Source organism: Cucurbita pepo, chromosome 4 (genome assembly GCF_057944985.1).
Source record: "Cucurbita pepo subsp. pepo isolate OVF chromosome 4, ASM5794498v1, whole genome shotgun sequence".
Lineage (NCBI taxonomy): Eukaryota > Viridiplantae > Streptophyta > Magnoliopsida > Cucurbitales > Cucurbitaceae > Cucurbita > Cucurbita pepo.
The window spans coordinates 10,108,222-10,124,778 of NC_141801.1; the positions used below are offsets into that span (position 1 = coordinate 10,108,222).

Consider the following 16,557-nt stretch of genomic DNA (forward strand, 5'->3'; position numbering starts at 1 on the left):
AAAGACTTATTTTTTTTTAAATATTACATCATAAATAGAATGGTCGGAGTTTCAAACCTATAATTTTGTATAAGTATAAATACTCTAACTATCGAGTTATGAGCAATATGGTCGACCTGATACATTTATCATTAAACTCGGATCATTTAGCACCTAATTATATGTTACAAAAATAAAATATAAATTAAAAGTGACAGCATGGACTTGCTTCGTGGGCCCAACGAAGATAGTGAAACGAAAGGGACAGTGGGCTGAATGCCCAGCCCAAAAAGGCTTTGGGCCCAATAAAGCTGCAAGGGTAGAGTCCGATGGGCCGATAATCATACAAGGCCCATAGGCCCGCAACACTGCATAGCGAGGACAATATAGGAAGCTGTAACGTTTCCACACCTTTATAAACACGGTTTCATTTCCCTCTCCAACCAATGTCAACCTCACAATTCATTCCTTTCGAATCCCAGCGTCTTCGCAGACACTCAAGCCCCTCTCTAATCGATGTGGGATCTTACAATCCACCCTTCTTTCGAGACCTATCGTCCTCATTAGTACACTACCCCGTGTCTGGCTTTCGTATCATTTGTAACAATTCAAGCCCACGGCTAACAGATGTTGTCCTTTTTGGACTTTTACTTTCGAATTTCTCTTCAAGGTTTTTTAAAATGTGTTTGGTAGGGAGAACTTTTCACATCCTTATAAAGAGAATATTTCATTCCCCTCTTCAACCGAGGTGGGATCTCATAGAAAAATCTAACTCAACCAAATCTTTATGGTTCGAGTTGGATAGTTAATTATCAGGACATGTAAACATTATAACCCATAATATAATAATTTATTATTTATTTATTTTTGTAAAAAAACATATAAAAGTTATAATAAAAGCCACGTAAGAATCAAAATAAGATATAGATTTAGATTGAAATTATTGTATTTTATAGGACTTTTTGGACAAATCTTTGAAGCTTTGATTTGACTGACAAAAGTTCCAATCTCAAAATCCAATTTAGATTTGGGCCTAAAACAGTAATAATCAAGAAAAAGAGGGGTTGAAAGGAAAATAAAAAATAAAATAAAAAAAAGGCCAACTTTTTTCTTATTTAATTTATTTTTTAAAAGTTTTTTTCTTTTTCATCATATTTATACCACATTTTCTTTTAATTGAAAAGTTGAAAATTTGTCAAAATATTATAATGATAATCTTGAAAATATAAATAGATATTCCTTGAAATAATAAACCAAACTTCAAAATATATATATATATTAAAATAAAATATTTATTTACTTTTCAACGTTCACATTTTGAGCTTTCCAAGGTTCAAAGAGAACATCAAGAAGTTAGTAGACAAATAAAATTATTGTTGTTGTTGTTCATAATTTAAAAAATATTTAATTTTAAAATTGCACCCTTCTAGTGAAATTACACTTTTACCCCTTAAAAATGTAAGATTATCTCCAAATACTAACGCTGAGTTTCTTCTATGACTGAGCCACCGGAAAAAGTACATCTTATTGGCTTAACTATTCTATCTTTAAGATCTTTCTCATTCAGATGTGGTATCAGTTCATTCGTGTACCCCTCATTTACTCCAGTGTCAGTTTTAAAAGAGACATGTGGGGTTTGAGAGGTTCTATTTTTATTAGTTCTTGGAATTTGTAACCTCTTATAATTTGATAAAACCCTAAAAGAATAATTACTACGGTAAAGACGGAAATTTTATCCAATCTTATCCTTAAATAGACCTAAATTTAAGGATCAAAATGGTAATTTTACAAAACATTTAACTATTGCTTTCATGTGCAAGTAGTAGTAAAGGTAGGCAAATTGAGATGAAAGTGGGACAAGATAAGGTTCAAATGGCAGACAGACATGTCTGTGGAAATGGAAAAGGTGACCTTCACTATCACAAAGCATGCACATCACTTACCATTTTCCTCCCAACTTTACAAGGGGCCTTTTGGTATTTTTTACAATATCATAAAAAGGGCTTGCTCTAAATAAGTCCCGAATAGCGGACAAAGATAGTTCTCTAAGTCTTCACTGACACGGGAAGCATGGAGAGCGAACGAGATCAGCATCTCAAATCTGTACGTGGAAAGCTCTAAGTTATCCACTCATTGAACGAGACTAGGAACCTGACCTAACTTGTTATCGAAACAATAGTGAACGAGACTCAATCGACCATAATGTTGATAAGTGGAAATTCAAAGAGTTAAGATACGACTAAAAGTGGAGAATCAAATCAAATTATTGCACAGCCTTATCTTGATTCATGTTCTTGTAAGAAATTTTTTGTAATCATTCTAGACTTATTTATTATTTATTCTTCAGTAATACAAAAGTTTCAAATTCTAGACCCAATTGACCATAATGTTAATCCGTGGACCTTATCTCAGGTTCATGTTCTTATAAGAAACTTTATGCAATCGTTCTAAAGAGTCGTTGACGAACGTAATAAACCCTAATAAGAGTGGAAGAATATTCCTCACAATCTACAACAATCAAAACCCATTCATTCTTCATTAATAAAGCAACTCCAAAGAGAGGAGTATACTAAACAAACTAATAAAATACACACACATCATGAACTGATAGCCAAAAGGCCCTGTTTCTATCAGGCTTTTAAGAAACTTGGGGCCCTTCCCCTACCCCTACCCCTACCCCACCACTTACATGGCTACAGAATCTTTGTACATAAAAGACAATGACCCAGAGACCCAAAACTTTCCATCAGCAAGAAAATGACACAGGTACCCCCTAACACTAGCTCTAAGAGGTAGTAGTTTACAGAGAGAGAGAGAAGAAGAGTTTGGAGGGTAAAATGGGAATTTCACCTTCATTCATGGGCAATTGGGGTTCCTACCAGGGCCTCCATAGTAAAAGAAGTGGCCCCAATCCCCATTGCTTCCTGTTTGAACATCATAGCAATCAGGCTGCTCTGTGAATGTGCCAATGCCTTTTGGTGGTTTGAGATTGTTTGATGCATCAACAACTTGAATGTTTCTAAAATAGCTTGCTTTCCCAAATCCTTCATCTGGGAAATGGCCGCTCCCCATTTGTGTTGAAGTGTGCTGTCCATTTGGCTCTGAGTTTACCACTTCACCTCCCCACTCAATCATGGAGGCACTGTCTGCTAAATATGAGAATAGAAATGAAGGCCAATATCCCATTACATAGCCATTGCCAAATTGCATCCACCAATGCCCCTCTTTTGGATCCTACATAAATCAATCAAATAAACCATTTCAGATCTGCAAAGCTCACAATTGTAAGGATCTGAGAGTCGGTTGTACTCGGTTGTGGTGTCTCGTCATGAGACGTGGTAGGGGAGATACACTACGAAAGGACCTGAGACTCGGTTGTACTTGGTTGTGGCGTCTTGTCAAGAGACATGGTAGGGGAGATACACCCTGAAAGGACCTAAGACTCGGTTGTAGTGTCTTGTTAAGAGACGTGGTAGGGGAGATATACCCCGACTAATAGCCCCCACAACCGAAAGGACCTGAGACTCGTTACACTCGGTTGTGGCGTCTCATCAAGAGACCTGGTAGGGGAGATACACACTGACTAAGAAATGATGCAAAGCCCACAACCGAAAGGACCTGAGACTCGGTTACACTCAGTTGTGGCATCTCGTCAAGAGACGTGGTAGGGGAGATACACCCCGACTAATAAACGATGTGTTTGGTTGAGTTTTGATTACAACGAAAGAATGTGTTTAAAACAACTTGCATACACTCTGACTAATATATAGAAGGAGACAACAGTTCGACGGTCCCTCTAATTCCTAAAAGTATTCGTGTTTACAGTTAATCGTCCCCTTTTTTACTTCGGCCAACCTGTCATGGTTAAGGCCAAAAGATTCTTAGCAGCATAAGAACATAGCAATGCCACTTGTTTTTCGCCTCATTAGTGTCTCATTTATTGTTGTAAGGTAACTATTGATATGGCCAAAGAATTTGAAATGTGTATAGATATCAGCTGGGTTGGGACAACAACCATAAACTGATGCCCCCACATGCTTATCTATCATCGGTACTATCATTTTCATGGACATTGGATTTTTCTCCTTGTTTCAGAAACTCTCATGCTAATTCAAAAACTATAAAGGCCTGTTTTTGGCTGTTACCTTCCAGACAAGTATACTGATATCGTATTGCGAATTTCGGAACGCCGAGACCGGAGAAATGCTTGCTCCCATTGCGATATCGCTGTTGATTTGAATAAAGCCCGAGCAGAGGAGGTTGTAACACCCTGTAGCTTGATATGCATCACTCTAAAGCAAACATTGAGAAGAAAGATTATTACGAAAACGCCTCGCTAACTTGAGCAAAAGAAACGATAACGATCGAATGTATGGTCGGGCTCACCGTCCAGTATGTAAAGAGTCTTGTGTTGTTGTCGCCGTAGAGATTTGGACTGACCTGTTTGTGGAAGAACAAGAAGTTATGACACTTTCTGGTGTATAAAGTTCATGAAGATAATGAAAAGGATGAAACCTGCCAACCAGCTTCAATGCTGTTAAGATCTTCACCAAAAGAGCCTCCCAATATCCAAAGCTGTGATAAGCTAAACTCATTTGGCTGTTGAATGCTGGGCTCCCACACGTTCATAGTGGCTTTAGCTCCATAATACTTGTCTCCTTCTACATAAGCTATGGCATGCTAAACAAACCCAAAAAGAAGAAAATCAGAGCTGAAAAGGATTACATTTAAGAGAAACCGTGTGAGATCCCATATCGTTTAGGGATGTGAATGAAACATTCTTTAGGGTGTGAAAACCTCTCCCTAGCAGACACATTTTAAAAACCTTGAGGGAAAGCCTAGAAGGGAAAGTCCAAAGAGGACTATCTGCTAGCGGTGGGGGCTTGGGCGGTTACAAATGGTATTAGAGCAAGACACTGGATGATGTGCCAGCGAGGAGGTTGAGCCCTAAAGGGGGTGGATTGGAGAAGGGATCGAGTATCTACGAAGATGTTGGGCCTCGAAGGAGGGTGGATTGTGAGATCCTACATCGGTTGGAGAGGAGAATGAAACAGGGTGTGAAAACCTCTCACTAGCAGACGCGTTTTAGAAACCTTGAGGGGAAGTCTGGAAGGGAAAGCCCAAGGAGAACAATATCAACTAATGATAGACTTGGGCTATTACAAATGGGCAATGTGTAAGCGAGGAGGCTGAGCCCTAAAGTGGGTGGACACGAGGCGGTGTGCCAGCAAGGACATTGAACCCTGAAGGGGGTGGATTGGAGGGTTGGAGAAGGGAACGAGTGCCAGTAAGGACGCTGAGCCCAAAAGGGGGTTAGATTGTGAGATCTCACATCGGTTGGTGAGGAGAATGAAACATTCTTTGGGTGTGAAAACCTCTCTCTAGCACACGCATTTTAAAATCTTTGAGAGAAAGCTCTAAAGGGAAAGCCAAAAGAAGACAATATCAGTTAGCGATCGGCTTAGGCGGTTACAAAAAGCGGAGAAATGGATGATTACCTGATGGCCACTTTGGTTGATGAGATCAGGCTCAGCAGATCTAGGGGGTATTGGGGCTGATCTGTGCTTTTTTCTTCCATATCTCTTCACTGAACTTGCTCTCAAAACATCCTCATGTTTGGTTCTTCTAATGGGGATGGTACCTTCAGGACACTTTCCATTAACATGCCATAGTTGCTTAATTGGATTCGGTTTTTCCTCAGCTACTTTGCTCTCATCTAGCCATTCTGGATGAAAAGTTGGCCTCGTCTGATAGAACATATAGAACCAAGATGAACAAAAACTTATGGATCGAAGAGAAAATAAGAGAAAAATATGGTAATGAACTGATGAAACAAGAACAAACCTGGATTTTGTGGTCTTTAAGGAAAGGATGGTCAAATGCAGGTTGATGAGACATATGAACACAGTCAATTAGGTCCCCATCTGGGCTCTGGTTCAACCAATAGAACAAACATAAGAACAACATCGTATGGTGTTTGGCTCCTAAGAAAGTTAAGACAGAGATTTCAAGAGAAAGTGGAAATGTTCTTGTTTGGTTCCTGAGAAAACAGAAGAATCCAAACATTTTCCCGGAAAAAACAGAAACCCCATTCGAGTAGAAAAGGGAAGAAAGTGGAACATGTTCATCCTTGTTTGGCTCCCGAGAAAACAAAGGAATCCAAACATTTTCCCGGAAACCAAACAGAAACCCCATTTGAGTAGAAAAGGGAAGGAAGTGGAATATGTTCATCCTTGTTTGGTTCCCGAGAAAACAGAGGAATCCAAACATTTTCTCGGCAACCAAACAGACCTCCACTACAAGCAAACCCCATTTGAGTAGAAAATGAAAGGAAGTGGAATATGTTCGTCCTTGTTTGGTTCCTGAGAAAACAGAGGAATCCAAACATTTTCCCGGAAACCAAACAGACCGCCATTACAAGCAAACCCCATTTGAGAAGAAAAGGGAAGAAAGTGGAATATGTTCATCCTTGTTTGGTTCCTGAGAAAACAAAGGAATCCAAACATTTTCCCGGAAAAAAACAGAAACCCCATTTGAGTAGAAAAGGGAAGAAAGTGGAATGTGTTCATCCTTGTTTGGTTCCTGAGAAAACAGAGGAATCCAAACGTTTTCCCGGAAACCAAACTCCATTCGAGTAGAAAAGGGAAGAAAGTGGAATGTGTTCATCCTTGTTTGGTTCCCGAGAAAACAAAGGAATCCAAACATTTTCCCGGAAACCAAACAGACCGCCACTACAAGCAAACCCCATTTGAGTAGAAACAGGAAGAAAGTGGAATATGTTCATCCTTGTTTGGTTCCTGAGAAAACAAAGGAATCCAAACATTTTCCCGGAAAAAACAGAAACCCCATTAGAGTAGAAAAGGGGAGAAAGTGGAACATGTTCATCCTTGTTTGTTTCCCGAGAAAACAAAGCAATCCAACCATTTCCACCCCATTTTCTAGCATTTTAGAAACAAAACAGAGCAAGATCCACTAAAACCAAACCCAAAATGAATACAGATTACAAACCTCGATGGTTTTAACAGCCGGCTTGTTCAAGCGCCTGAGGTGTTTTCGGACCTCAAGCTTCTGGCGGGAAGCAGATTCCATCCTCGCCGCACAGCACAGAGAAACCAGCCCCAGAACACACAAAATGGCGACCAGAGCTTCCATGGTCCTGCATCTGCTAAACCTAGCAGAACCCATCTCCAAAAACCCTCTTAAACTCACAAATCCACAGCAGTTTCCTCTACCACGCCGCCAATGGAGACAAACCCAGAAGAACAAGAAGAAGCTCGCTCAAGAACAACAATGGCGGACGGCCACCAAGAAAGAAGAAAGGTGTAAACCCACACGCGCACAACTCTCTAAAAAGCAATGAATTTCTCTCTCACAAAACTGCCCCACTTTCTTGTCATTTTCCCTCCGATTCGGATTGTGCTGTACAAATCATTTTGTTTTCAAATTTCGTAATGGGGAACTGATGATTTAGGACCAATGGATTTGCATGGTCAAATTTGGGAGAGGAAGATGAATGATTTTTGGATATTTTACATTATGTTACATGATCATGATCATCAAGAGAGGGCTACACATCTATTTCCTGACACCCATTAAATTTTAGCCATTGCATTCCACTTTTTCATTATTTAATCCGTCAAATAAAAAGAGAAACAGAGGAAAAAATTACCCTTTTTTTCCTTTTTCTTCTTTGTTTCCTCTTTTGAGCCGAGAATTGACTTATTACCTTCTTTACCATTTAGTTGTAGCTTATATTATATTCGAACGTTGTGAACACTAATGAAAATCGAATTTTCGATCTCACCTATGTTTCTCATTTTTAACACGTATCAGAGCATCATTCTTAACAACGAATCTTGCAAAATAACCCTTAAATGTCCCGAGTGTTGGATTATCACTGATGTGTTTAATAAAAAATTTGTTCACTGAGTGAGTATTCAACTAATGAATAATTTCAAGTGTACGACCAATTATGTTCATTGTGACACTCGAGTAAATAGCGTATCCATGTCACATGGGATATAGGAGAATATCAAGGCAAAACAATTTTATATTGGGTGACCTTCTGAAAATAAACATGCTAAAAGACACAAACCATGAGTAAATAATATAATCATGTCCCAAGAAATCAAGAAACTACCAAATTTTGTTTTGAATTATAGACGAGAGTCGATATATTCATACTGTAGTATTTATTTTTTTTGAACAAAAAAGATGATTAAAGAACGCTAATATTAACTTTAATTTCACGAGTTAGGTAATAAAAATAATTTAAAACATTCACGTCGGTAAACTTTATGTTATATTTTTATTTAACTCGCGGTTATATTAATTTTGTGATAAACTTTATATTATAATTTTTATTTAGCCTATTAGGTCCTTTTATGGAAGCATAATTCAAAATTTCCATAATATAATTAAATTATTTAATCCCACGATCCAAAAAATTTTAAAAGGCCAATAATTATGTCATGTCTTGGTGCAACTCATCATTCACCCTCTGATTTCCCACGGTCCTCCAATCTCAATGCATAAAGTGGGCCCCAATGTTAAATTAAAGTCTTAATTTATATATTATATAGTTTATTTCATTTAATATTTTGTATATAATATGCTTTAACAAATAAAACAATATTAATTAATATAAAATAAAACAAATTTAAATTTGAAAATTTAAAGGCGAAAGAAAAATCAATGTGAATTTTGTCCCGTTCAATGTAGCCCGAGTGCGGTAATTACTTATATATCACTGAATCGTATTTATGCCTGAGGATATTTGTGAGTTGAGTTAACTCATCGAGGCATTTTTAGATCAAATCTAGCTATTCTGAACGTAAATTTTCGATTCAAACAATTTTATTAAATAATAAACTCAATCTATAATAAATTTTTTTGGTTGGGTTAATTTCAGATTATTCGAGTCATTTATTTAAATATTTATTTTTAATAATAGTCTGTAAAATATCTGTTTACTTATTTTTAAATATTTAATTAAAAATAGTCGCTCGATTTTAATATATATTTTAAATTGTTGGATAATAAAATATAAATATATGTATATATATATTTGTATAGTAAATTAAATTTAAATTAATATGTGTTCACATTAAATAAAAAAAATTATAATTTTTTTAATAAATTTGTAATTATTTTAAAAGAAAACTACCAATTTAGTGGAAGAATAAATAGAATATTCCAAAAACGCATTTATAAACTTTAAAGAAAATAACAATATTAATTAAGAAACATTACCTCAACGGTAACAGACAAAACAAGGCATGGTGGGAAACAATAGGGGTAAATTCGTAATTTCCTAAATGGAGGACGAAAATTCCCATTTCCCGAAGAAAAAAAGAGAACAGAAAAGTCATCGAACATGGAAAAGCATGTAGCCGTTACAATTTCTATTACCCTCGCTTCTTGGCCGGTCACCCGTAGGTCACGCTAAGTGCGTCACAGCAAGTAGCTGAAAATTTGAAAAAATAATTTTATTGATAAAATATTAGTCTTTATAAATTGTAATTATATATATATATTTTTTTTAATTAGACAAGAGAAGATGACGATGTATTTACTCATAAATAAGTGATATTTCAATTATTAATTTTCGGGAAAATAATAAAATATTTATTGTAAATTGTGGAGTTCCATGGAAATTGGGTGGAAGAGACATTAAATAAATGAGCCGAACAAAATTCGGCTGGTAGATGGGCTTTATGGGTTGCAGAAATCAGCCCAAACCAAATAAATGGGCCGACCCAATAACATAAATGGGCTGGCTCAAATCAAAGAAATGGGCTGGCCCAGTTGAAATAAAATAACAAGAAATGAAAAATATACAAAAACAAATATATATATATATATATATATATATATATATATATAGCCAAAATTATAAAAAAAAAAAAACATTTTTTTAAAATTTTAATTTCTTGTGTAGTTTAAGTAAAAGTTTAAATGAGAATAGGACAAAAAGTTTGAGTATATAATATATCCCGACATCCAAATAAATAATTTATTTTTAATTTTTGTCAATATACTCATAATAATAAAAAAAAATTAAAATTTTTATTGCTTAAAAATTTAAGAATATTAATGTTTATGTTGAAATTCATAAATATAATTTTTTTTAATGTTTTTTAAATAAAAAAATTTAAGGATATTAATGAAAATATATTTTTAATTTTTTTTAAAAATATTTTTATTAATGTATTATTTAGGTTTAAATGAAATTAAAAGTAATAAAATAATCGAAATAGATGACATATGAGGAAAGTTGAAGACAAAGAATAATATCCAATCCAGAAATAAAGTTAGATAAATTGAAGAATAATTTTGGACAGTTGATAACGACTGTGAATTCCCGATTGTGCGTTCGATCTCAGTTGCTACAATTCCAATCCAAATCCGCTTCCCATTGTTCTGCCACTTCAGAATCTCAGTTCCTCATCCAGTCACTTTCACTTTCTTTCCTCGCCTCGCCCTGTTCTTCAATTCGGGCAATGGTGGATGAAATTCCGATCAAGAGAAATAGGGTATGGCCGCACTTTTGATTATGCCGCACGTTTTTGATTTTCTCTGCATTAGTGTTCCATAATCATAAAGGTATCTTTCATGGGAATCAAAACAAGATCAATTATGGAGCAATAGCCTTCCGCCCAACTTTAAAGGTTGCGTGGGACGATTCCCATTTCGTTTTCCTCTCTCATCGAAGGAATTTTCTGTTCAATCTTCTGTTTACTTGCCTTCTCCGATTGATCTTTCGTCGATCCTTATTTCGCAAGAGTTTCTTTGAAGCCATCTCTCGTCTGTGATTCCTCCCTTGTGGCAGGGGAGTTTGATTCTGTAACATTCGTTCACGTTTTGGACTCGGATTTCTTCATTTCCAGTTTTAGAGCTATGGATTATTATTAGTGTGGCTGGTGATTTCATTCAGATTCATGTTTCTTCTGGTTGTTGGTGAAATAATGGGCTAAGTTTATAAGTGATTAAGTAGTTAATTAGTCGATTTTTGTTGTTTAAATTGATATTAATGAGGTTTTGGATGTGTAAGATTCACTGTCCTTCATCCCTTTGCCTTTGCCAACCTTCCCCTCATATACATTCCACTGGATCAGTATCATTAGATTTGCAAAACTCACCACATTTGCCTTCACGAGATGTGCCAGTCATCGAAACTTCTGGTTCCAGTGTTGAGACCCTTGAACCTAAGCGCGACAAAGGGCCAGAGAGTGAGTTTGGAAACAAGAGCAGTTTGAGGAAGCCGAATTCGCGGTCAGGCGTTTCAAAGGAGAAGCATGTAAAAACTGTACAATGGATGGATTTTTCAGGCAAAGAACTTGCCGAGATCAGGGAATTTGAAGCTAGGTAATATCTCTTACCATTTAATCTCTCTCTTCTCATTTGAGACTTGAAGAGCCTGGAAGGAGTGGAGAAGGTGTGATCTCTGTTTTTAGCATCTCGTAAATCATGACCGAGGAGATCGAATATCATCCAAATAATTGAAATTCAGGGTCTTCATTCTGTTTAGTTATTTGATTTTAGAATCTTGACATCTCATGAATTGAGTTTGAGAAGATTTAATGTCATCAAAATAATTGAAATGCTGTTTCTTTCATTGATTTATTATTTGATTAGATCTTGTATTAGTATGGAATTCCCAAGTTACTTAAATATCAAGTTATACAATATGATCTGTTCATATTAACACAACATACTGAAACTCGATTGAATATTGGAGGTATGATGAAATAATATGTACTTAGAAGGATGGAACTGCAATTACATTTGATGCTTTAGATGTTCATACCAATTTAAAGATATTTGAGATGATGCTTCATGTCCCTATTCCGAAATCCTTGGAAGAGTTCATAAACTAACAGATGGGATTGGAATGCCCAAATTTGAGTTTTCTTCATGATGGTTGCTGTTTTCTGCTTATTGAGTTTTCCTAATGATGGCTGCTGTTTTCTTGTGAATGAACTATACATACTGACTACTGATCGTGTACGCGTGTGCGTGTACATGTTTTTCTTATGCAACAGTGAAGATGAAGATTCGGATTATGAAGACGAGGATAACGGAAGCTGCATCTGTACTATTTTATGAAATTTCTCAGTAGCTTAGATTTTCAAATTTAAAAAAGAAGAGGAAGTAGCTAACGAAGCCCGCTTAATGTCGGTTACAATCATATTCATCCTGAAAGGTCTTTGATGCTTCTTTGTTTTCATTTCTCAGATTCGAATATGTTGTGAGAATGAAAGGCAAAATGGAGCTTTATTTACCAATAATGTACCTAATTTATTTGTTTTATGAAAATGTTGTTAATTCTTCAACATGAACAAATTTCACTTTTCACTTGATTGGCAAAAGAATTCTCTGCTTTGTAAATTATATACTGAATGTTATCTCATGAGGCCACTACTTATACTCTAAGCTTCCATGATTGTCTAAATTATTGATGCATACTGTCTGAGATCTGCAATTTGTTTATATTGTTTTGCTGCATTTTAATGTTTCTAAAGTGCAGACTATTTGAACCAGAGCAGATTCCTACATATGGGATCATTGAAACTCATTGCCTTCGCCTTGTAGACCTTCGAAAGATGCGTCTACGTGGTGTTCGTGGATTAAAGTACCCAGAGATGTAAACGATTAGCACTGCAAACACAAAGCCAGCTGGGAACCCAATTCCTGCACCTATCCAGGAAAACACTTCTTGCTTTTCTTCCTCCTCAGCTTGTTTTGTCGGTTGCTCGTCTTCTGGACATGGCTGTTGGATTTGAATTCCACATAGACCACTGTTGTTAGCATAATAGCTTGGAGTGTTCATGGTGTCCATCTGACCCCCAATTGGAATCTTGCCGCTAAGCTCGTTGTTACTCACGTCAAGAATCGTCAACTGTTGCAGCTTGATTAGTGATTCTGGGATCGAACCCGAGAGCTTGTTGTGAGACAAGTCCAAGGTCTCCACGTTTTCCAAGTTCCCAAAACTTGATGGTATATGGCCAGATAGGTTGTTGTATGCCAGGTTGAGAAGCTTTATGCCCTTCAGATTACCAATTGATGCTGGAATCTCTCCACTAAAATGGTTCCCTGACAAGTCTAATAGTGCGTAGATGTCGAGACTGGGACGAGTTGCAAGACCTAAAGTTGACTTCTTCCAGTTCACTATCAAGTCATTGAACTCAATAAAGATGTTGAATAAGTTTTCAGAGAGAGACGAGGCCGTGCTTGGTGTCTCTACCATTCCCTTTAGTTCCCCTACCTCAGTTGGAATTTCTCCAACCAAATTGTTACTGGAGAGATCAAGGATGTGTAGGCTACTAAGCTTGGAAATTCCTTTTGGGATCGAACCCGCGAGGGAGTTGTTTCTCAAACTCAGAACTTGAAGCGTGGGATTTTCGTAAAGAAAGTCGGGCAGTTCACCAGAGATATTGTTGTTATGAAGATCAAGATGTTTGAGGAATGTAAAGTTAGTTAAATTCTTGGGGAAGCTTCCAGAAAATCTGTTATTGCTTAATGAAAGAATCCTAGTTTGCTGAGGGAATGTTGTGGGAATTTCGCCTGAGAATTCATTTGAAGAGTAATCTATGTATGAAAGAAATGCACCTGGATCAAACACTGGGAATGTATCCCCTGATAGTCTGTTTGCTGACAAGTCCAACAGCAGTAGGCGATAAATCTTTGTGATCGATTTTGGAATTCGACCCGAAAAATTGTTTCCAGACAACATTAGCAGCATAATAGAATTGGCATCACCCATGTTTTCAGGCAGTTCTCCAGAAAAGTTGTTCCTAGACAGCGCGAGAACAGACAGACTCAGTGACTCGAAGAGACGAGGAGGAAGAGAACCCGAAAGCTTGTTGTCTGAGAGAATTATGGAACCAACATTCATTTCAGCAAGCCATAAAGGAAAACTTCCTTCTAGTTTGTTTTCACTCAAGTCCAGGAAATTCAGACCCTTCTGCAAAGAAATCCATTCAGGGACCTCTCCTACAAGCCCACACGACTTCAACGACAGTCGAGAAAGCATGCACTTCGGTTCTAAGCTTGTAACGCTGCTATTCCAAGTCATCAAATTGCCTCCAATCAACAAATCTACAAGCCCTTTCATATCGAACAACCACGTCGGAATATACTGGCCAAGTAAGTTGTTTTGCAGTTCCAGCGTTTTCAACTTTTCCATTTTCTGTATTGATGTTGGAATAGTTCCATTCAGTTTGTTATTGCTTAAAGCCAAATAAGTCAAGTTGGACAGAGTCCAAATATCTGAAGGTATCCCCATTGTGAACTGATTGTCCCTCATGTCTAGTACCTCCAAAGATTTCAGATTGACTATTGAAGCCGGTATTTCGCCGACGAATTTGTTGCTACGAATCGACAATTTCTGCAGCATTTTCAGGTCGCCAATCTCGTCAGGAAGTTTCCCTGTTAAAGAATTGCTATCCAACCTCAAAACTCTCAAGTTTCCAAGAAGCTTCACATCTGCAGTCAGAGCTCCACCGAGCAAATTGCTGCTCATGTCGAGCAATTGAAGGTATCGTAAACGATAGAACTGTGGAGGAATCGAGCCACTGAATTTATTCTGCATCAGATTAAGAGAAACCATCTTACTTAGATTACTAAACCCAGCTCCTGAGATTTGCCCTTCAAAGAAGTTGGAAGAAAGATCAAGTAACATCAAGCTTCTAATGGTGAAAAGTGGCACCAATGCTTTAGCATCAAGTGGCAAAGGATCATCAGTAATCCTCAAAGCAAGAGAGTAAAGATTGAGACCTCGAACCATCCTTGGGCGAGAATCCGGAGAAGAGCACACAACTCTGTCCCATTTGCAACAATCCGAAGTCAAGTTCCATGAATCCAAAGAAGAGAAGAGAGGGATGGAGGTGTTGGGAGAATTTGTAGTAGAGAGAAGGGAGGCTTTGAAGAGGAGGAGAGCTTGCTTTTGTTGATCGGGACATGATAAAATCCGAGTGACGAAGAAGAAGAAGAAGAAGAAGAAGAAGATATTGATTATGTGTCGGGTACGAACAGGTAGGAGACAGAGATCTGGCATGGATGCAGCAGAAGCAAGCTTCAAGCGAGAGAGAAGAGAAGATGAAATCCTGTGGAACATTTGAAATTCTGATATGTTCATAACTATATATATACAGAGGGGAGGGAACTAAAGTTGATGAGTGGTATCAAAGTCAATGGTCAAAAGTCAACGACCAGTGATTGGGGAAAATGTTGCGAAAAGACAATGTTGGGTGGAAAAAGGAGTGTATTTTCAGCTGATTATTAGTGGATGGACCTCTCTAAAATGGGTGCATTTGGCCCATCATGAGCCTCGTGACCTCGTGACCGTGGATACGAACCTGATCTCTTAGCCAAAGGTACGTTGTTTAGCTAAATTCAACTTGACTCGAATTTGAATTTGTTGATATTATGGATTACATAAATCCGGTTTATGCAGAAGTTTAGGACTTGTTTGAGAGACCTAGTTTAAGCTTTTTTTTTTTATTTATTATTTTTTATATGGTATATTATTTATAGAAATATGGTTTTGTTTTTTTATTACATATTTCAAAAATTTTGATAAATCATTTTAAATTTCATTTTTATATAAAAATATATTTTTCTAAATCTTAATTAAATAAGTAATTAACAACAAAAACAACTTAGTCAAATTTGGTGGCTTAATTAATATTATCACATCCTTCATTTCCTTATTTTAAAAGATGGGATAATTTCTAGGTAAAAGAAAGGGTGATAAAAATATTTTATTTTTTTTGTTGATTAAAATATCAAAGTCTAATTAACAAAATAAAAATAATTATAAAAAATTACAATATTATTTATTTATTAAAGAACCACTAACTTGTGGAAATTTATGGTGTTGTGTTAGGCATTGTTATTTGTTTATTCTGACAAGAAATCATGATGATATCTTCTGTGTTTATTGCTTGACCTTTTATTATTTAATTTTCCCTAAAAAAATATTTTTCTTCTCTAATTCTTCTGTCTTACCTTCAAATTACTCAATAAGTGGAATTTAGTTGGAAATTTCTGGTCAAAATGATCAATTTGGAATAATATTTTTTTTTGGTTGAGTTCAATTTTGAAAAAAAGAGAAAATTAGTAATGATATTTGGGTTGAATTTCAAAGATGTTACGTATTAAGCGGTTTTCTAAGTGTTTATTCTTCACAAATTTTAATCGGTTTTCTAAGTGTTTAATTTAAATTCTTCACAAATTTTCATCATACATAAAAATGACTAGAACGTAATTAACTAATTTTGAATATACATTTCTTTTTAGAAAGTGAGGACCGTTTTTACACGCTTCTCATAGTTTCTGCATTATTGACGCATGAATTTCTTTTCAAAGTCCGTCAAGAAAATCATACTCTATTATTACTGTATTTGAGATAACCTTGGCCGATCGTTTCTATCTCACCTTTCGTTTCTCAAACTAGACTTTTTAAGTCTTACAATGCAATGTCCCATGCTCATATTTGGATGTGTAAACTCAATAGGAGGTTTGACATTTTGACTTTAAAGTTCTGATGATTGAGTCACCGAACATTATAGTGCA

The 16,557-nt window shown here is 36.3% G+C and overlaps 3 protein-coding genes across 5 annotated transcripts; 1 reads left to right on the forward strand and 2 right to left on the reverse strand.

The window, feature by feature from the left end:
- Nucleotides 1–2,488: 2,488 nt before the first annotated feature.
- Nucleotides 2,489–7,509, reverse strand: LOC111792593 (protein neprosin). The gene is made up of 7 exons (XM_023674105.2): nt 6,988–7,509; nt 5,824–5,910; nt 5,478–5,726; nt 4,495–4,659; nt 4,366–4,419; nt 4,125–4,271; nt 2,489–3,213 (listed from the first exon to the last, which is right to left on the reverse strand). The coding sequence occupies exons 1-7, from the start codon at nt 7,162–7,164 to the stop codon at nt 2,836–2,838; spliced, it is 1,257 nt and encodes a 418-aa protein (XP_023529873.2). The 5' UTR covers nt 7,165–7,509; the 3' UTR covers nt 2,489–2,835.
- A 2,787-nt stretch (nt 7,510–10,296) lies between these two features.
- Nucleotides 10,297–15,457, forward strand: LOC111793416 (nuclear polyadenylated RNA-binding protein). Of its 3 annotated transcripts, none has more exons than XR_015420682.1 (3): nt 10,297–11,346; nt 12,024–12,184; nt 12,509–15,457. XR_015420682.1 is itself a non-coding variant. In XM_023675278.2 (2 exons), the coding sequence occupies exons 1-2, from the start codon at nt 11,012–11,014 to the stop codon at nt 12,085–12,087; spliced, it is 399 nt and encodes a 132-aa protein (XP_023531046.1). In that variant the 5' UTR covers nt 10,297–11,011; the 3' UTR covers nt 12,088–12,314. The 3 variants fall into 3 exon arrangements, 1 of the variants encoding a protein (XP_023531046.1); XR_015420683.1 differs by having other exon boundaries at nt 12,574–15,457; XM_023675278.2 differs by lacking the exon at nt 12,509–15,457 and having other exon boundaries at nt 12,024–12,314.
- On the reverse strand, nt 12,547–15,097 carry RLP46 (receptor like protein 46). The gene has a single exon (XM_023675276.2). It carries the CDS (start codon nt 15,095–15,097, stop codon nt 12,554–12,556), a length of 2,544 nt encoding a protein of 847 aa, XP_023531044.2. The 3' UTR covers nt 12,547–12,553.
- Nucleotides 15,458–16,557: the final 1,100 nt, after the last annotated feature.